Source organism: Lycium barbarum, chromosome 11 (assembly GCF_019175385.1).
Source record: "Lycium barbarum isolate Lr01 chromosome 11, ASM1917538v2, whole genome shotgun sequence".
NCBI lineage: Eukaryota > Viridiplantae > Streptophyta > Magnoliopsida > Solanales > Solanaceae > Lycium > Lycium barbarum.
Window position 1 is genome coordinate 14171587 of NC_083347.1, and position 22014 is coordinate 14193600.

General features: G+C 36.0%; 1 protein-coding gene across 45 annotated transcripts; it reads left to right on the plus strand.

Moving 5' to 3' along the window:
- The first annotated feature begins 5806 nt into the window (after positions 1–5806).
- Positions 5807–21556, plus strand: LOC132617026 (two pore calcium channel protein 1B-like). Of its 45 annotated transcripts, none has more exons than XR_009573536.1 (11): positions 5807–6210; positions 6596–8707; positions 9536–9645; positions 13044–13323; positions 14922–15242; positions 15441–15505; positions 15724–15814; positions 17049–20177; positions 20878–20909; positions 20996–21097; positions 21284–21556. XR_009573536.1 is itself a non-coding variant. In XM_060331876.1 (9 exons), coding segments are annotated over exons 1-6 (456 nt in total). In that variant the 5' UTR covers positions 9765–9787; the 3' UTR covers positions 20165–20177; positions 20878–20909; positions 20996–21097; positions 21284–21556. The 45 variants fall into 45 exon arrangements, 6 of the variants coding, with proteins under 6 accessions (XP_060187859.1, XP_060187860.1, XP_060187861.1 ...); XR_009573542.1 differs by having other exon boundaries at positions 5808–6210; positions 6914–8707; XR_009573534.1 differs by having other exon boundaries at positions 5817–6210; positions 8650–8707.
- The last annotated feature ends 458 nt before the right edge of the window (positions 21557–22014 follow it).

Below are 22014 nucleotides of genomic sequence, written 5' to 3' on the forward strand. Positions count from 1 at the left end.
TGCATAAACCGACAACATGACATCACCACGTGGGCACGTGGAGTCTGGTACCTCACCCGACCAGCAGAGTTCCCACACCTTGCCAAGGGTATGAGATGAAAATGTGTCATGAAAGGATCCAATCAATATTACATGAAGGAATCGTCCTAACTAGGCGGAACGATTCTTATCCTACGGTGGTTAACGTAGTTTCACGCTATCTGAGCCTTCTCGTAATTCGTGCAGCTCCCAAAAGCATGGACATGATATAGTTGGCTAAGAAGCCTATGATTTTCGTGAAATAACTTGTAAATGACTTGAAATCACGATTTCACGAAATAACTTGTAAATATGGTTTCATGAAATAACTTGTAAACATGTTCAGAAGTGATATAACATAAACATGGTTTCATATCACATAGCTTGTAAAACATGGGCTTGAACAATATAGTTACATAATATACTTGCATGAAAACGTGTAAAACATGTAGAGTGTTTTCTTGAAAATATCATAATAGTTCATAAACTTGCATGTAGGAATCCATGGGATGCAAAGTATGGGTTTTCATGGATTACTGACAGATTTTCAATAATCATAATGATGTATCACGAACAAAATGAAGAATTTATTACAATTTAATACATAATATCACATAGGGCATGGACCTAGGGTTATCATGAACATGGTTAAAAACCCTAGTTTTCGTAAAACTTCATACTTTATGAAAGAAGAGGCGTAGGGAAGAACAATGATGTTCCCACACGTAGATAGTAACCCTACATACCTGGTAATGCTCCAAACTTGTATTAAAATCTGTTCTTGGAAGAAGAATTCTAATCCTTGGCCTTGGATTCCTTTAGGTGGGTTTTCTTGAAAACTGTATGTTAAGAACATGAAATTCTTACTTAGAATTCATGGGAAATTGATGGAATTCACTTAGGATGGTCTTAAGGAGCTTACCTTGATGCTTGGAGAAGTTGAGAGAAAGGAACTTTCGTGTTAGGGCTTGAGAGGAACGAGACTTATGAAATAAAAACTGAATTCCCGTCTTTTTATTGTCTCAGTCGCGGCACTGTTACGGACTGTGTACGATCCGTAACACCTATTACGGTCCATATCACTGGACCGCAATGCGTGTTAAATTTTCAAAGAGGGTCTAAGTTTGGAGGTTGGGTTACAGACACGAGATACGGACCGTATCTCGTGTTACGGTCCGTAACGATGAACCGTCCTTTGGTCCAAGTTACGAGACGGTGATTTTTCAAGCCTTACCCGTTACGGTATGAACGACGGTCCTAACACATGTTACGGTCCGTCCCTTGAAGCGTAACACTGGGTTTTCTGAACTGAAACATATTTTCGATTCCAACACTCTCCTTCTTGGGTTTCTAACCTCTCGAGTCATGAATATGGTTTAGTATGGATTTACGAGATGTTACAAATGTGGATTCAATAACCTTAACTATTATTTAATTATATCTCAAGTATTTAGATAGTTCAGAACTTGTATTGATAAGAAGAATCAAACGATTTAACAAGAGGGGATCCCTAATAATATTGTATATAAGTATTTCGATAGTTCAGATCATGTACTAATAGAAATAATCAAACAATCTAACAAGATGAGATCATCAACAAGTCTAGATAATTAATAGGATTTTTCCATAAAGTATATAACCTTAACTATTATATAATTATATTTCATGTATTTCAATAGTTGAGAAAATGTACTGATAGAAAGAATCAAATGATCTAACTAGACGATATCATCAACAAGTCTAGTTAATTAATGTAATTTTTCCATAAAGTATATAACCTTAACTACTATATAATTATATTTCAAGTATTTCGATAGTTGAGACATGTACTGATAGAAAGAATCAAACGATCTAACAAGAAGATATCATCAACAAGTCTAGTCAATTAATGCAATTTTTCCTAAAAGTATATAACCTTAACTATTATATAATTATATTTCAGGTATTTTGGTAGTTGAGAACATTTACTGATAGAAAGAATCAAACGATCTAACAAGACGATATCATCAACAAGTCTAGTCAATCAATGCAAGTTTTCCTAAAAGTATATAACCTTAACTATTATATAATTATATTTCAGGTATTTCAGTAGTTGAGAACATGTACTGATAGAAAGAATCAAACGATCTAACAAGACGATATCATCAACAAGTCTAGTCAATCAATGTAATTTTTCCAAAAAGTATATAACCATGACTATTATATAATAATATTTCAAGTATTTCGATAGTTGAGAACATGTACTGATAGAAAGAATCAAACGATCTAACAAGACGGGATCCCTAATATAATAGTGTCTATATTTTGTTATCAATTAAATTGGTCAGATAAAGTCAATCGTTGGTTCCTATCAGACATACAATTACATTTCAAAAATATTTCGACAACCTTAACTATTATTAATTATATTTCAAGTATCTCGATAGTTCAGAGCCTGTACTGATAGAAAGAACCAAACGGTCTAAGAAAACGAGATCCCCAACAGGTCTAGTTAATTAATGTGATTTTTCCTTAAAGTATATAACCTTAACTATTATATAATTATATGTCAAGTATTTCAAAAGTTCAATATTAGTTATTAATCCTAAGTTAATTTTAGGGATAATTTCAGAGACCTCCCCTTAGGTTTTGCTCCGTTTCACTGACCTCCCTTGTGGTTTACGATATTACGGTTACCTCCCTTATTTTGATTTTTTGGTAACAATTCTCTTTATCTATTTATTATTAATGTAAAAAAAATTACAAACTGACTGATTTTCCCTTTGCAACATTAAACTCTTCTGATTAATTAGTTTTATCGAATCTTCTTTAAAAAAAATTTAAGAGTAAAACCTTTTATTTATTTATTTATTTATTTAAGAGTAAAAACCTAATAATCTTCGTTTGGAAATCCTCCTCAATTATTTATGGAAGCATTGCTTTCATCATCCATGTTCTTCTTTTTTAGTCTTCTACGTGAACAACTTTTAGCGGAAATTAATTAATGACGAAGTCAGAATACTGCTCCATAAATTAAAGTTTAATTTAAACTATAACTCTAACAAACCAAAATTTAACCTCACTAACACCCATTAGATTTTGCAAGTCAGTACCCACTGGAGTTAATTTTCATAAATTCAGATCTAGTTAAGTGATGTTCCAGGTTTTGCAATATGCCTTTTTAATAATGCAGTGTCTTTCCTTTGGTTTTGTTTTTAGTAATTGGAATATTTTGACTTTAAAAAATTACTTAAACAATACTTGTTGAAGTTTAAGAATATTTTAAAAATAAAGTAAGTTTACAAGAATACTACAACAACAACAACAACAACAACAACATACCCAGTGAATCCCACAACGTGGGGTCTGGGGAAGGTAGAGTGTACGCAGACCTTACCCCTACCTTAGGTAGGGAGGCTCTTTCCGGAAGACCCTCAGCTCAAGAAAAAGCATAGGAAAGGTCAGATACGGGCAAACAAATCAAAGCAATTATGAAAATGAAAACAATGAAAGTAAATAAGCCATTATAAACCAACAGATACTCGCATAAATCAAGAGACAAGAAACTATAGAGCAATATAACTACTCGTAAGAAAGGATAAACGCGACTACCTACTAGCCTTCTACCCTAATATGAGTCCTCCATACCCTCCTATCTAAGGTCATGTCCTTGGTAAGCAGGAAATGCGTCATGTCCTGTCTAATTACCTCTCTCCAATACTTATTTGGCCTACCTCTACCTCTTCTGAAACCGTCGCTAGCCAGCCTCTCGCACCGCCGCACCGGGGCATTTGCATCTCTTCACATCACATGCCCAAACCATCTCAGCCTCGCTTCCCGCATCTTGTCTTCCACTGAGGCTACTCCAACCTTGTCTCAGATGACTTCATTCCTAATCCTATCGCTCCTAGTGTACCCACACATCCATCGCAGCATTCTCATTTCTGCCACTTTCATCTTCTGAACATGAGATTTCTTAATTAGCCAACACTCCGCCCCATACAACATAGTTGGTCTAACAACCACTTTGTAGAACTTGCCTTTAAGTTTTGGTGGCACCTTCTTGTCACACAACACTCTGGAGGCAAGCCTCCATTTCATCAACCTTGCACCAATACGGTGTGTGACGTCATCATCAATCTCCCTATTTCCTTGTATAATAGGCCCAAGATACTTGAAAAACTATCTTTCTTCTGTATGACCTGGGTGCCAAGCTTCATTTTCACGTCAGCCTCATGCACTATTTCACTAAACTTGCACTCCAAGTACTCTGGCTTGGTCCTACTCAACTTGAACCCTTTAGACTCCAGAGTTTGTCTCCAAACCTCCAGCTTAGCATTAACTCCGCTGCGAGACTCGTCAATCAGGACTATGTCATCCGCAAATAACATACACCATGGCACCTCACCTTGAATTTGCCGCGTCAATCCATCCATCACCAAGAAAAATAAAAATGGGCTAAGAGTTGATCCCTAGTGCAACCCCATCACCACTAAAAAGTGCTCTGAGTCTTCTCCCATAGCCTACCCTGGTCGTGGCCCCATCATACATGTCCTTGATCGCCCTAATGTACGCCACAGGTACACCTCTAGCCTCCAAGCATCTCCATAGGACCTCTCTCGACACTTTGTCGTATGCTTTTTCTAGGTCGATGAATACCATGTGCAAGTCCCTCTTCCTCTCCCTATACTGCTCCACCAGTCTTCGTACAAGATGAATAGCTTCTGTAGTTGAGCGCGTCGGCATGAATCCGAACTGGTCCTCTAAGATAGACACGCCTCTCCTCACCCACATCTCCACCACCCTTTCCCACACTTTCATAGTGTGGCTTAGCAGCTTGATCCCTCTGTAGTTGTTGCAACTTTGAATGTCGCCCTTGTTCTTGTACAATGGAATCATTGTACCGTATCGCTGTTCTTCAGGCATCTTAGCCGTCTTAAAGATGACATTAAATAACCGAGTCAACCACTCCAAACCTGCCCTGCCGACAGTCTTCCAAAATTCCCCAGGAATCTTATTGGGCCCGGTCGCTCTTCCCCTACTCATCCGACGAACAACACCCTTAACTTCCTCAACCTTTATACTCCTACAATATCTAAAATCACGACACCTCTCGGAGTACTCCAAATCTCCCAACACAATATCTTTGTCCCCTTCGTCGTTTAAGAGTTTGTGGAAGTATGACTGCCATCTCCGTCTAATAAGAGCATCCTCCACCAGTACCCTGCGATCCTCGTCCTTGATGCACTTTATCAGAAGGGAAAATCAATTAGTTTGTAATTTTTTACAGTAATAATAAATAGATAAAGAGAATTGTAACAAACAAAATCAAAATAAGGGAGGTAACCGTAATATTATAAACCACAAGGGAGGTCAGTGAAACGGAGCAAAACCTGAAGGGAGGTCTCTGAAATTATCCCTTAATTTTAATCAATATAAATTAAGTGCTCTTAAATTCTCTCATTCTTGATATAGTTATCTAAAAAAGCTCGATTATTCTTCTTTGTCATTTTCTAAGTTATTTTCAAATCATTATCAAATTACATATTTGAAATTATGTAAAAAATACTATAATTTACAATAATTAATAATTTAAATTATTTAAAGGCATATGAAAAAATACGTTCCAAGAATAATCCGTTGTACAAAGGGATCAATTTTATTATGTTCAACCAGTAAATATGTCCGTGCTTTTGTGCGATTAAAAATTCAAAAAATTGATATGCTAATAATTAATTTAAAAATTATCCCTATATTGTATAAGAAAGAAACATTTATAAATAGCATAATTAGGTGTCTTTCAATTTTGTGTCACAAGTAGCATATAATGAAAAATAAAGGGGATAAAAATAGCACATATGAAGAATAAAGGGGTCATTTTTGTACGTTAATACAATTAAGACTTTTAAGAGTCCTAATTCAGCTTGTACACGACTACATGTCTCCTCCAGCTGTAAGCAGTCGTCTTCTTCATATTCTCTAAATTTCCTTTTCAAGCTTTTACAACAAAGTTTTCAAGCCTCTAGGTCGTTTCTTTCACAGTCTTTCATTCTTTCCTCAAGATAGAAAGAGAAAGTCATCCAAGGCCGAAAACAAACCCTCCATCTATATCACTGCTTCTCTCTGCCATTCGAACTCAACACAACCTTGTATTCTTGGTTTATTTGAAACATGAAGCAGCGAACATGAGATAAAAGTACTATAATATTGAAGGTATGTCATTTTCCTTATCTTAAATCTGTTTTATTTTTAATTTTGAGAAATCAAAATCTCAAATTTTCTCCCCAAATTTGTCAACGGACTTGGTCAAAGTATCCGTATGTAATTGAGCGTATCCCGCACGTTTGCCATTCCCGCACCCAACTCGTGTCGAGACGGGAACGACACCCAAAATGGTGAGTCCGTGCGGTGAAATGGGATAAAATACTGAAGAAGGCATGATTGCAAAGAGAATAAGGGATACAATCCGGTGAAATGGGATAAAATACTGAACAGTAGACATTTGGGGGGAATGGACATCAGAAACCTTAGGAGACAGAACAATAGCTTCTTAAAGTTATCGATTACTTCTTCCTCTGTCTCGTTTATCTCTGTCCAGAGCCGGAAAAAAATATATCACAACACAAAATTTTCATCTTTCATCCAACAAAATAGAAAATATGACATCTGCAAGTCAAAAGGGAAAGGGTCTTATAAGACCAACGAAAAGTGTAGGGATTGATTTTGATGATAAACCATTGTGGAATCATGTCAAAGTTGTTTTAGTTGCTGGTGGTGGTGGTGGAAACATAGTATGGATGTGTAACTATTGCAATAAAAGATTCATGGGATCATATAGCAGAGTAAAATCACATCTCTTAAAAATACCAAACCATGGAGTTCAAATATGTTCAGCTATCGGTGGTGAAATATTAAGGGTTTTGAAGATAGAGCATGAACAAGTTGAAAGGAAAAACCATCCATTCAAGTTGATGCAAGAAAGAAAGCTGATTATGTATCTCTTCCGGAGGGGAATGATTTGCTCCAACCGAAAAAAAGAAAAGGTCCAGAAGGTGGAGCTATAGAGAAATCCTTTGGCCTTTATGAAAGAAATACCGCTGATAGCAGCTCGAATGTTTTTCGCATCAGGTCTATCGTTTAATTTTGCAAGATCTCCTTATTTCAAAAAATATTCACTGTTTCTAGCTGAAAATCATATTCCTGGTTATATTTCCCCGAAATATGATAGGTTGAGGACATCTCTTTTGGCTCAGGAAAAGACTAACTTTGCTAGAAAGTTGCAACCAATTAAAGATGCATGGAGAAAGAAAGAGGGTTGTCGATTTGTTCAGATGGATGGTCCGACATTAAGAGACGACCTTTGATAAATATAATTGCATCATCTAGTGAGGGCCCAATATTTTTAAATTCAATCAATTCTAGTGGGGTCGTAAAGCAGGGGGAATACATTGCTAAATTGTTGATTGATGCAATAGAAAATGTAGGTCCGGATAATGGTGTTCAAGTTATTACGGATAACGCAAGTAACATGAAAAGTGTCGGTTCTATCGTGGAGCAAAAAATTCCTAATATATTTTGGACTCCTTGTTTTGTTCATTGTTTAAATCTGGCGTTGAAAAGTATGTGCCAACCTTCGGAAAGATCAACTCACTTTGCGAATGGATAGTAACGTTACTTGGTCAAGTAAATAATCTGAAGAACTTTGTTGTGAATCATGACATGGCACTTGCAATTTTTCAAAAGCATTCTAAATTGAGCTTATTGAAAGTTGCCGAAACAAGATTTGCATCACACATTGTTATGAACGATCATGTTAAAAAAGTGAAATCGGCTTTAGAGAAGATGAGATGGTAATGGATGATGAATGGAAGCATTATAGGGGGGATAGGACACTTGAAGCTAAAACACGTGATATAAAAACCCTTATAATGAATGATGATTGGTGGGATAGTATTGATTATTTTTTGAAGTTTATGAAACCTATTGTAGATATGCTTAGAAGTGTCGATCTTGATAGTCTGAAATTGCATCTCATTTATGATATGTGGGACACTATGATTGAGAAAGTCTTTGAAGAAATGATACAATCAACATTCTTTTAGGAAAAAGAAAAAGAAGTTGGAATCCTCACATGAGATTCCACATGATATTATCTGTTGAAGACATATAATTAAATAAATAAAAATGTGATCTCCATGGCAGATTAAATGTTTAGATGAGATGGCCACTCACCTCAACATAGTATCAGAGCTAGACCCATATTTATTCTTGATTTATCAAATGTTGGGTCCCGCTGTTATGTTTTTGACACACCAAATGTCCAAGCCTAGGTGTGTGGACAGGTGTTAGTCTCACATTTGTTGAGAGAATGGACTGGTATCTCCTTATAAGGTATGGATCATTCCTCACTTCATGAACTATTTTTTGGGATTGATTTAGATCGAAGGTCAATTTATTTATATTATCTGAAATCTCTTCTTTTATTATGTGGATGTGAATGAGGAAGTTTTTGTTTCTGTGGCGAGTTCCGTGCGCCCATGCCATGAAACAAAGATTTTTACGGTTCAAGAAGCATCCTCATCATTTTATTTGTCTACATCTTTTCTGAGTCCAGCATGAGTCTCACTAACTTTTACTGCTGGTGAATTCTAGCTTGATTTGCAGAACAACTCAGCTCAAACCTTCTGGCAGAAGGTAGAGATCGCTTTTGGTAAGTTGCAGAAATCAGTCCTTCGCACCAGGCCACCAACATTTCTAAAAATGAGCTATCCCTTTCCATTAATCACAACTTGGGTATAGTTTTCACCTCAATAGGTAGGAGTTATTTTCATTAAAGGTTAGATAATTTTATTAACATGAAAAAAATTTCGTATAGAAGAAGTCAATCAAAAAGACAAAACAGAGAGTCTACACCAAAATATGGTTATCTACAAACTAGTACCCAATCTTTAATATACACCAGACCTCATGGGTGCACTAAGGAACTAAATATAAAAGTTACATCTCAAATATAGAAGTTATATCTAATTCTGGCCACAAAGACAAACTTTCCTTTCATTACCTCTATAATAATAAATCTCCATCTTCCTCTGATCTCATGAGACTCCTATGCCTCCAGCACTCTTATTAGTCGGAACTTTGTCATACTTAACCCATTTCCCTCCCCCACTTACTTTGTCATACTTAACCCATTTCCCTCCCCTGCTTCTAATAATTGAATGACATAACCTCCATTTTAAGTCTTGAAAGTATAATCTATTTGGTTATTTTTTTCTAATAAGTCACTATTTGGTTATTTTTTTCTTCACCCCAGTCAGTATTCCAATTTTTTGAGCGAGTCCGCCCATTTGATTTAGTGAACCGGTACATATGTTATCCTAAGATTATATAGATTTCCTTTTGCTATCTTTGTGCCTTGGTGATCTCACATCATAATTATTCTCGAATTTACTTGATCCTTGTCTTGAAATAGTTGTGCCATGCTTAATTCTTCCAGTTAAACTTATTAGAGCCTTTACCATTTTCTATTTTGTTGCAGAGATTGGTCATATGTCATCGAGATGGCACTAAAAGTGTACACTTATGGTTTTGGGAACTATTGGAAGGATGGTCAAAATCGATTTGATTTTGTCATCACTTGGGTCATTGGTAGGTTTCAAAGGTTTTAAGACCTCATTTCTCTAATTAAATTTAAATTGAAATACTGCATAAGCCCTTGAATTAACGTTTTAATTTGCTTTACTCCTACTTGTATTTCTTAGAATTCTCTCGTCATATTTATCTATAACTTATGTAAGGCTTTCTCTAAAATTGTCATTTGAAATGCGGGTATACCACCGCGCTTCAGATCTGTTAATTTTCTTATATCTGTTTCTTTCTGATGACAGTTTTGTGTTCTCAACTTATCTTTTTTAATCCCCAGGATAGTTGATTACCTTTCCTCTTTCCTATAGTCTATGGATTTTTTTCTAGTATGTATTTTCAGATCTGTTATTTCCTCAAATCTGTTAATTTAAGGCATGGATATAAAATTCCCAGATAGTGGATTTTCTATACGCGCCTTTAATTAATGGTTGTCGTATTGGTATAGAAAGCAATTATTTCTTTGTCAAGTGAAATTTTTTCTCCTCCATTGTTTTTTCATATGCATTCTCTAGGAAGGAAATAACTCTTGACTTATGTGAAACATATGTTGAATGATTTGCTTGGGATATGTTGATACTATTTAGCTTCATTTTATGGGTTGGGTCCTTTTATCCATCCTGTAGAATATATCAGACCTTGTTTGTTTTGGCTTTGTTGTTGTATATTGATTTATTTGAGGACTCCTACCAACATCTTTTCTTTGCTTCCTCTCAAAGTAGAGCTGGTCATTAATTAAACAAACACTTAACTGATTTGTCTTAGCACGTTTACTATCTCAGCACATTTACTAACAACATACCTTTTTGTCATTATTTTTTGTAGTTCGTTAGTGTGAGCAGTAAAAGCAACTCGTGGTAGGTAGATAATGGAAAAAGGGAAGAGACAAGAAGTCTTTTAGCTATTAATTATTATTGAAATTGGAAATCTCAAATGAAGTAGTTGAATTTTGATAGTTATAGGTGATCTACCTGGCTTGCAGATCAATTAAAGGGAAAGTGGAAAGTAAATATAGGATATCATGTTGGGAAATAGTAGTTTATGTGAAGCATGGTACTTACGTAAAAGATATGCGAAATTTCTATATCGAAAAATGCTTATGGAGATTTGAGATTAAAAAACATAGCTTTTGTGGGGAGGCGACAGTGGACAAATATAGGGTTTTGGAAGTGGGGTTGAAGGGCTAATCAATCTGCTTAATGGATGTGGATTGTGGAGGAATAATTTGAAGGGACGGGAAAACTTTAGTGCAAATGAATCATTCAGGATAGGGATGGGAGGAGGGTAAGTTTTTGCGTGGTGTGGGGATAACGATTTCAAAATTACTTTCCCAAACATTTTCAGAATTTCATGCCAGAAGGAGAACACAGTGTAACTAATCCGAAGACTGCAAGATGTAGAAGTATTTTGGGATTTGAGGTCTTGGAGGAATTTTCAGGACTGGGAGGTGGCAGAGTTCCAAAACCTGATCGATTTTCTTCACAAGTAAGGTACATAACGGGATCGCCACAATGTATTAAGGTTGGTGCGGGGAATAATGGAGTGTTATCTGTTAAGTCTTTATAAAAAGGCTCTGATTAGGGAGAATGTTGCCTTGCCATAGCTCGATTTGGATCCTTAAAGTAGTGAAAAAGGTTCATGCTGATCCGTCAATCCAACTTGAGTTTGACCCTCAGTTGTATTCCGAGCTGTCTCCCTCTCTTTCTCTTCGGGATTTATACCCCCTATTTGAATTTGATTAAGGCTGGAAAATTTCCTCCAACTTAAAAAAGATCTTCCACCCTTTCTCTCTCTGTCATGTTCTTCTTCACTTGAGGACTAGAAACGACAGTAGTGGCTCTCCTTTTTCCTTCATCCACTAGCACTCGAGTCATTTGGAGAAAAGGAAATAGGAGAGCTTGTGAGGATGTAGAGATGAATTTTGTACAATTGAGGAGTAGCCTCTATCCTTCATTTCTTTTTTGATGTAGCCACGTAGTTTCTATTTTTATAGAAGGACGGACGTCGTTCATAGAAAATGTACTTTGTAGGTTTTCTACTATTTGGTATACTTCTTACAACAACATACCTAGTGTAATCCCAGAGGCGAGAAGCGGGGTCTGGGAGGGTAGGATGTACGCAGACCTTACCTCTACCTCTCGTCCCAGAGGCGAGAAGCGGGGTCTGGGAGGGTAGGATGTACGCAGACCTTACCTCTACCTCTCGGGGTAGAGAGGCTGTTTCCTGATTTGGTATACTTCTGGTATATGAATTTTTTTGCACATATATATGTAGTAAAAAAATTCCCTTTATAAAAAAGAAAGTATTTGTTATGTTTTATTATTTAGTACTTTAAAAAAAAGTATTCATTATGTTTTATTAATGACGAAAAATTATAAGAATTCATTCAACAACGCTGTTGCTAGTCAAGTACATTGCATAAATTGTCACTTCTTACCTATGTTGCTCGGACTCGGGTGCGAGTGTCGGATACGGGTATGGATCTAGAGGTCGGACTCGGCATGATCTAAATTTTAAGATTCGTGGGTACGGATCCGGGTACGGATACGGGTGCGGGGATTCGGCAAAAATAATTCAAAATTCTAATAATATAGCTACAAGAATATGCCTAGATTATGAGAGCTTTTTGTGGAAGCACCTACATGTAGTTTGTACCAGACATGTGATTCAATCTTCCATTCTACTAGGTGCTAGACTGCGTGCTCCGAGAAAATAGTTAAATTTTCTACATAATATTGAAGGTATGCCATCTCATGTCTTCAAATCTCTACTTTTTGTTATCTTGAGAAATCATAATCTCAAAATTTTTCTTTAATTTGGTCATGAATTTCAGTCAAAGTATCCGATCTCTATTGACCGGATCCGACACGAATTCCGTACCCAAACCCGTGTCGTGTCGTGTCGGACACGGGTACGGCGGCAAAAGTGAAGGGTCCGAGCAACATAGCTTCTTACTATGTGAACATAGTGAGATGCTAAAATCATTTCTCGGAAGTTACTGATATTAACTCATTTTATGGATGATTGCAATATTTCGCATTTATTGAAGAAATGACTACTTTGGTAGACCTTGATGTTCTGAAAATTCATGTCCACTGGAAATTGGTAAAGTCCTTTATAGCTCATTTTGCAGTGACTGCCAAATTCCTAAGTTACACGGACTCGCCATTTTGGGTGCCGTCCCCGTCTGGGATACAGTCGTGTGTTTGTGCGGGGACAGCAAACGTCCGGGATACAGTCAATTACATACGGATACTTCGACCGGAGTCCGTCGACAAATTTGGGGGAAAAATTTGAGATTTTGATTTCTCAAAATTAAAAATAAAACAGATTTAAGATAAGGAAAATGACATACCTTCAATATTATAGTACTTTTATCTCATGTTTGCTGCTTCATGTTTTAGATAAACCAAGAATACAAGTTTGTGTTGAGTTCGGATGGCAGAGAGAAGCAATGATATAGATGGAGGGTTTGTTTTCGGCCTTGAATGGCTTTCTCTTTCTATCTTGAGGAAAGAATGAAAGACTGTGAAAGAGACGACCTAGAGGCTTGAAAACTTTGCTCTGTAAAAGCTTGAAAAGGAAATTTGGAGAATATGAACAAGACGACTGCTTACAGCTGGAGGAGACATGTAGTCGTGTACAAGCTGAATTAGGACTCTTAAAAGTCTTAATTGTATTAACGTACAAAAATGACCCCTTTATTCTTCATATGTGCTATTTTATCGCCTTTATTTTTCATTATATGCTACTTGTGACACAAAATTGAAAGCCACCTAATTATGCTATTTGTAAATGTTTCTTTCTTATACAATATAGGGATAATTTTAAAATTAATTATTAGCATGTCAATTTTTTGATAATTAATTTATATTTTTAATCGCACAAAAGCACAGACATATTTACTGGTTGAACATGATAAAATTGACCCCTTTGTACAACGGATTATTCTTGGAACATATTTTTTCATATGCCTTTTATATTTTTTCATATTTACAGCCGAATCCCCGCACCCGTATCCATAACTGGATACGCACACCCGAATCTTAAAATTTAGATTTTACCGAGTCCGACACTCGAATCCGTACCCGTATCGAATACCCGCACCCGAGTCCGTGTAACTTAGCCAAATTCTACGCTCTTTGCAATTCTCGAGTAACTTAATTATTTTACGACACATTTCCATAGACAAGTCAAAGATTTTGACGCATGTGAAATAGAAACTTGTCTTAATGAATTGATATCTATTTTTATTCATCAATATGATGGATTTATATTATTTTCCTATTTTGCAGTTGTTGAAGATAATTAATTAAATAAAAGTGTGTTTTCTCAAACAACTTAAACTTTTAGATGATATGGTCATACACTTTAACATGGTATCAAAGTAGGCAGAGGTCCTGAGTTCGGTCTCACTGCCATCCATTATCAAAAAACATCCATGTGCTTGACCAATGAAAAAAGAATAAGGCACGTATGTGAGGGGACGTGTTGAAGACATAATTAATGAAATTAAAGTGCTTCTCTCTAACAGCTTAAGCTTTAGATGAGATGATTACACGCTTCAACAAAGGCCTTCTAATGCTAGTCGTAAGGCGAAGAATTAGTAAGAATTACTAGTTATAGACTTATAGCTAGAAGGTGGAGACCGATGAGAAAATTCCCAGGTAACCTATTGTGGCTTGTATCACCTTTCTTTTAGTGATAGTGAACCTGCATTGGGCATAATAAAGGGCAGCCCGGTGCACAAAGCATCCCACATTAGCAGGGCCGGGGATGGGCCGCACCTAAGGGGTGTGATGTAGACAGTCTAACCTAATGCAAGCATTGGGCATAATATTACCTGCTTTGTATAATCTCCAGAAGGATGATGAGTGGGCTGAACATGTACGTTATATTGTGCTCCAAAATGATGGTAATCTAGCTTAGGTTTTGTCAAGGAGGATTGAAAGAGAAAATATAGTTCACGAGTATGGTATATTAGCTGGACGCAAATAAAAAAAGTTATATCTTCTGTCCTTATATTATCCATGTTCAACATCTTCATGTGGTTTTCTGAGAACCTAGCATGGCAATCTCAGGGTATTTAGCATCATCAATTTTTAGAGTATTTTCTTTTTACTGAGAATGTGTGTAACCATATTTCATTGTACTGTTGAGTACTTACAGCGGTCAGGAACATGGTTGCTTGATGCAGCACTGTCTTTTCTTTCTGGTGTTTTATAAATTAGTACTCCTTTCTTGGAGATACACTAATTGCTTCTGCTTGCTGGTGCTTACAGGATTCGCTATCTTCTGATAGCAAGAATGTTACTATTCATAAAATTCTTGATTCACATTGAGCAATTTCGTGCTTCTGTTGCCACATTTTTGAGTCTCATGTATAGTCTGCTGCCATACTTGGGGACCATATTCTGTGTCTTATGCATTTATTGCTCTCTTGGTTTACAGGTATATTCGACTCCTTTTGCTGTTATCACTTTGCTAATCACTTGATCGTGGATTTTGTTCCTCTCATCTTCGGCTTGATATAACAGGAAATAGCTTAACAATTTTTCGTCTTGAAGTATTGATGGAACCCTCTATGTTTCTTTTCTAAGTTTGTAAGATTTGTCCTTAAAAATTCTCTATTTCTTTGATAGATTGCCTTTTGCAGCAGAGCATAGTCAATATGGCATCATACAAGAAACTCATATATCGTTTCCTCATCATTTTCTTTATCATATTGCACTATTGTTTGTCTAACGTTTATCTTCCTCATGCTGCCCTTTTACCCTTAGTTCTGTTTTTAACTTTTGCAGATCTTTGGGGGGATTGTCAACACTGGAAACCCCAACTTAAACCAAACTGATCTTGCTCGTTATGAGTATCCTTTTGTCAATTGTGAAATTCCTTGCACAGTATTCTACAAGTCATTTTTCTTGACAAACTACGCGGAGACAGTCTTTTTCTCCTTTCATGATTATCTTATTAGAACCATCTATTTTAACATATAATATCAAGCTCCCATTTGACTGTCCAATATTCTTGTAGTGTTCCCACTTGGAAGTCAGTCTGTCAACTTTGTTTTCTTGACAATTTAAGCTATTTGCTTTTTAACTTCAATGACTACCCGACTGGCATGGGGACAGTTTTCAATTTATTGGTGATGGGAATCTGGCCACCAGTGATGCAGGTATCCTGATTTAGAGTTTCCTCAATTACCATTATATCTGCCTAGAAGAACTATGTTACAATAATGGCCATCTTTAGTAATGCATATTCAACACAAAACAGTTGTGTTTGTTTCATAACTTTATCGGAAAACCTTAAAGAACCAGTGAGCCACTTTCAAATAGGTCTGAGGGATGTTTTTTTCAGTCCTGAAGTGACTGCATTAAAACTTTGTTGTTCTTTTCAGTGCTTTGGTAAAATAAATTTACATCGTAATGTGAGCATATTTGGAAGAAAAAAATTACTTGGAGAATTGAAATGAAATCTTGTCATGTGGTTCTCTAAAAATGAGCGTTCACAGGAAAAAATGTAAGGACGATCTGTACAATTGTAGAGGCATAAATATTTGGAGGAGATAAACAATGTCACACATCATTTGGATTAGGGTGTCCAAAAAGGCATTTTCGAATGGTCCTAGACTATTGCACTCATTACTTTAAAATTTTAGTTCGGTGCTCAAATTCTTTAACTTGGTATCTGACCCAACATTCGCAAACGTGTACTGACACTTGTAAGTTTGTTTCATGAACTTTATAGCTTGTTACACATGCGGGAGGGTAGTGGAAATATACAAGGCTATATAAGGATTTTCAAATCTACTATAATAGTCTTAGATATCGACCATTAGATTGATGTCCAGATTCTCTCATAATAGCTTACACAAAAGTATATATACTGGAGGTACTTCTCTAGTTATTCAGGAATAATTACGCAGCTTTGAGATGATGCTTATTGTGTACAGGGTAACTAAATTTTGAGAAAGGAGAATTTTTTTTCTGTTTAAAAAGTAAACAGAAAAAGATGCAAGTCTAAGACAATTGGCAAGTTTCTGATGATCGAGTAGTCTATAACAATCCAACACAAATCATGTTCCTAATGTGGTTGACAAGCATGCTGTTTCTCTTGATTTTTTCATTTTTAACTTGCATGTGAACGAGATTTTCTTTCCACGTTCAGTACATGCTTTTGAGGATTCAATGGACCTATGGAAACGTAATAATTCTTAGAATGGCCTGCACTGAGATGTCATTTGTAACAAGTTTTTTTGCATCTTATGCATTTTTCTTTAATGTGTTATATAAAGATATTTGAGATGATTAATGCCGTTTTGACACTTCTCTAACTTGACTAATTTTAAGTAATATCTCATTACCATGTGTGGCCTAGTAGCTGATAATATGCTTCTAATATTTCAGAGCTACAAGGAACTGACAGGGACCTCCTGGACTTATGTCTACTTCTTCAGCTTCTATCTTATTGCCGTTTTGTGGGCTATTAAATTTGGTAAGTATCCATGTGTACCCTTTGCAAATATGGTTTCTAGACCTCCATTGGAGCTCCATAGACACGGACAAAAGCCAGATAATGTTAAAGTCAACCTCTCAGTATAGTTAAGTAAATCAGATAACATAATCACATGGGCAATGAGTCCATTTGGGTACAATGATGGTTCCTTTCCCAGTGGCTACTAGTTTTCTTCTCATATAGATATAAGTACTCACAGGGGCGGATCATTAAGGGTCGTGGGAGTGCCACGTCACCCGCAAGCTTCGCCCGAAACCCTATGTATATATATGTATATATACAGAAACTATATACAAATATTTAAAGTGGCACCCTCACTACAAAATGCCCCGCTGGTGCCAATGGCGAAGGGCTCTATTTTCTTCTGTTTGATCGTAGGATCGAATCCCAGCGGCTGCACACTGCACTTTATTTTTATTTTTACCTTGTGGCAACAATAAGCAGCCAGCAATATGACTGGGCGGTACAAAACAATTCCCAATTTCCCATTAACTTTATATTCTCTTTTTTTATTTCTATAATTGTTGTTGACTTAATTTAATTTTTTAATCTTTGACTTTTTTATTTCTTAAAGTTGAAAACATAAGTTTCCCTCTCTTCCTTCTCATCAAAAAAAAAAAAAAAAAAGAACCTCTCTCTCTTCTCAATTCTCATCAAAGAAACAAACCCTCTCTTCTCAATTCTCATCAAATAAACAAACCCTCTTCATGAAGTACAAATTAGAGATTTGAGTTACCAACTCGATACTTCCATATTTCATATGCGAAGTGGTAATCCCAAGTTCTCCAACTTGCAAGGAATTTGTTATTTGGCAAAAGCATTGGTTGAGGCAAATCTTGTGGATACTTATTCACTTGTTTACTTACTTGTGAAATTAACTCTGATCTTACTTGTTGCTACCGCAACTGTGGAGAGAGCATTCTCATCCATGAAGCGGATCCAAAATGAAGTGCGGAATAGCATTGGTGATCAATATTTGAATGATTGTTTAGTTTGTTACATAGAGCGTGATGTATTTACAAATGTAAGTAATGATGCATCATTGATCATTGTCAGAAGATGAAACCTCATCGAGGACAATTACAATTGTAAATGAATGATGGATATTTATGATATTAGTAATATTATTGAAAGTTTTATGTTTTTCTCTTCTGTATATTGCTATAAATAAATGTTTCATCGGAAAAGACGAATAACCCGAATCAAAGCCCGAAAAGACGAATAATCCGACCCGAAGCCCAAATTGATTGAATGACGCATGGCACCCGGAAACTTCAAATCCTGGATCCGCCTCTGAGTACTCATAAGTTCTATTAGAGAATGCATTTGTACCCCATCAGTTGTACTCCCTCTGTTTCAATTTGTTTGTCTTACTTTCCTTTTTTAGTCCGTTTAGAAAAGAATGCCTTTTTCCTTTTCGGCCCACGTGTAAAACCAAGAACCAGGTTACGTGTGTTAGAGAATGCATTTGCCCCTCATCAGTTTTATAAGGTTATCAATGGGGTTTATAATGTCCTGGGCCACTCCACCTATTGCCTTAAGGTTTGGATTGGATGCTCAGATTCTTTCACAAGTTCATTGTATCAAATAACATTATCACATGGAGAGAGAGAAATAGCAGGGCATTCGAAGAGGTAGGAATGAGTTTTGGGCAGTTGAACAGTCTCCGCTCCCTTATTTACTTTGGTGCACCCATGTAGGTCCGGGATTTATAGAGGATTGGGTGTCTTTTGTAAAGAACCATTTCTTTTTGTAGGTTCTTTACTCTCTGGTATACTTCTTGTATACGGCCGTTTTTGGCCTTGTGATTAATGAAATTGTTTACCTGATCAAGAAAACAAAAAAAATCACACGGGCAATGTGTCCATTTGGGTAGATGACAGTACCTTCCCCAGTGGTAACTAATTCTTAGATCTCTGGATAGTTGTAGGTACATTACATTATTATCCTATTGTTTGTTGTGGTCTATGTTCCAGCCTTGTATATCCCTTCTCCTAATTCACCAAGCAAACTCTAATATTGACTTATTCTTGCTTCAACATGTCCAAGAAGTGATGTCTGCTACTTATGTGTGCTTTTAAAGGTAAAAGTTCCCTTACTTCCAAGAACTAATTATTTTCATGAGTTGGCTCATTCCACGTTCAAAATGATATTTTCCTATGCTTTAGTTCTTTTGGACTATGAGCATCTACTCCGATGTCATTTAAGTATTTCAGCAACCTGCATAATACATCTGACTTCATATATATTCCAAGTCCTAGTCAAGCTAACCACCATGTTTTCTTGCAGGTAATTTCTAGATCTTTATATTTGTTATATATGTATGGTCAATTTAAAATTTCATAAATGGAAAATGTTTGACAAAGTGCTAACATATTGTTTTGATGCACCCAGTAGTTAAAATTCTATAGAGTTGACTGCCTATTGAGAGCCATAATTGATGCGAGTTGGAAATTTGCGTAACCACCACTGGGGATTCATGCATGAATCAACTTCCCATTTGCATGACGACCTTAAGAATTGTGGATATTTCATAGCCCTCCCAAGTCCCAACCATCTTCACATTATTAGCCTTTTAGACTTTCCATCTCAGCAACCATTCTCAGGGGTCAATAAAAAAACAAGCCATTTTACCCGGTGCTGGGGTATCATAGAATCACCTGATGATAAGGTATCTGCTTGTCTAACATTTTTTTTTCTTGGTGGTAATACTGGTATATATGTAAGTATTCTTTACCAAGGCAAGGTAGCTTAAATATTTTATTCCTATTGAATATTGCAAAAGTTGACATTGCATCTCTTAAAGTTTTAGAAACTTTGTTTTTGTTTTTGTTTTTGTTTTTGGACAATTGATCTTAGAATTTACTGTCCCTTTGTGTTCTGACACTTTCTTCTTTCCTAAGTATATTGCTTCAGTCAGTGCTGAAGCCAGTATTAACACTTCACCTTTGCTTGGTAATTTTCAGATTATAGTATTTGTCTTGGAAGCTTTTCGAGTAGAAAATGAAGATGAGGACAAGGTTAGTTTCTGAACCTGCATCAGCTATTTCTCACGGAGCAAACTATTGTTATTAGCTATTCCTTTGTGGTAGGAACATCTTGACAGATAAGAGAGTTTTAGTAGTCCTCGCCTCCTCATAGAAATACTATGTTATAAATTACACTCATGAGAATTGTCAGTCGCAGTTTAGAAAGAAATATTGCTTCAGGATTTACCAGGTAGGTCATTCTTAAAATGAGAATAAACAGAAGCTTTTATCAATTTGTGATTAAAAAATCACTGCTAAATGTAGTAGCACATGGAAATGACACCAAAAGATATTCAGGGTAGACTCAAACTTTCAGCCACATTCTCTTCTCTACTCTAATTCCTTACCTTCTTTATTCCGCCAGCTCTCTGCAATTAAATCTACCATTTCAGAACTTTCTCTGCAGCAATTTTAAAGCATAGACCTCCAGCAGTTTTTTGTATTCTCATCTTTCTTCACCATATAACTCTCAAACAGTTCTAAACTTTTATGTCTTTTTACTAACCTACTCTGTGGTTAGCTCCTTCATTCTTGAACCAATCCTCTTCAAGACAAGACAATTCGTACTAACTTGGAGTTTCCATCTCTTATCTCATAAAAGTATCTATGTTGTCTTTGCTAAATGATAACTTTATATAGACTTTATTGCTGAAGTAGTCTTGCGAACCTGAATTCTCTATTTGTTATCCAGAAAGAAAGAAGAGAGCCGCGACATACTGTTGGGTATGTGTGATTGAATGATGTTAAACTAAGAGAAATCTTCAATGATTTAACCTATATTCTGATTGACAACTACTTTCATTGCACAGTGCTACTTAATTGGAGACAGAAACTAGATGCTCTACACCGTCGCTTGTGTAGGGAATGAACCCGGCCCTCCAATCCATAAGTTTACTCCATTCTCCAGGCTGGTAACTTGTTTAGCTAACCTTCTTTGGCATTGCAAGTTTGCAACCCTACAAGATTATTTGGAAGTTTGCTAATATTTTCATAAACATTTTATGGTTGTAATTTTAAAATGGAAAACGAAAATTTTGCATTTCTGGGACAATCTATTCAGTAATCACTAGTAACAATTTGTCTCTCTTATTTTACAGCTTTACGCGGTCCTGTGAGCTTCAGAAGATGAGTTACCTTGGACCTGGTGGTGAATAAAAATCGCAATCGGCGACGTATTTATATTGTAGTTGTGAAATGTGGTGTGGTGTGCTCTGTAGTTTAAGTTTCCATCAAGCTATTGATTATTTTAGCTTGTCCATGCAAATATGTAAAGGTTCTAATAGAAGTTCCATTTTTATGTTTTCTTGTTGAGGGCTCTATGTATCAAACATTTTTATTCAAAATAAGATGAACTCATCAATTTCACTTTTTCCTGGCTTGCAGGTCTGGGGTTTGTAGGATTGTGTTGAGAATCAATCGATTGGAGTCTATTTGAGTTAATCCATCTGGACTCATCCTTAATTGTGTCACTCTTCCAATCCCTCAATATTCGATGATAGTTGGATGTTTAACATAAATTTGGAGCTAATTTTGTTAAAATCGAGACATGGACGAGAATTTAGAGAGACAAGAATAATGGGAGAATTTTTTCCGTCTTTCATTCATCATAATGATCTCCTTATATACAAGTAAAGTCTTTTTTGTCCTAGTTTAATTAGGTAATCCTATTAAAAATAAAAAAATAAAAAAAAAAATCTTATTTTGTCATAATTACAAATTCACTATAAATAACAATTATACTAGAATAGGGTTCTACCGACTTAGGATTTTACGGATACACCGACGTGACCGGACAAATTGGTCTGGTCACATTCGGTCTCAATAAAAT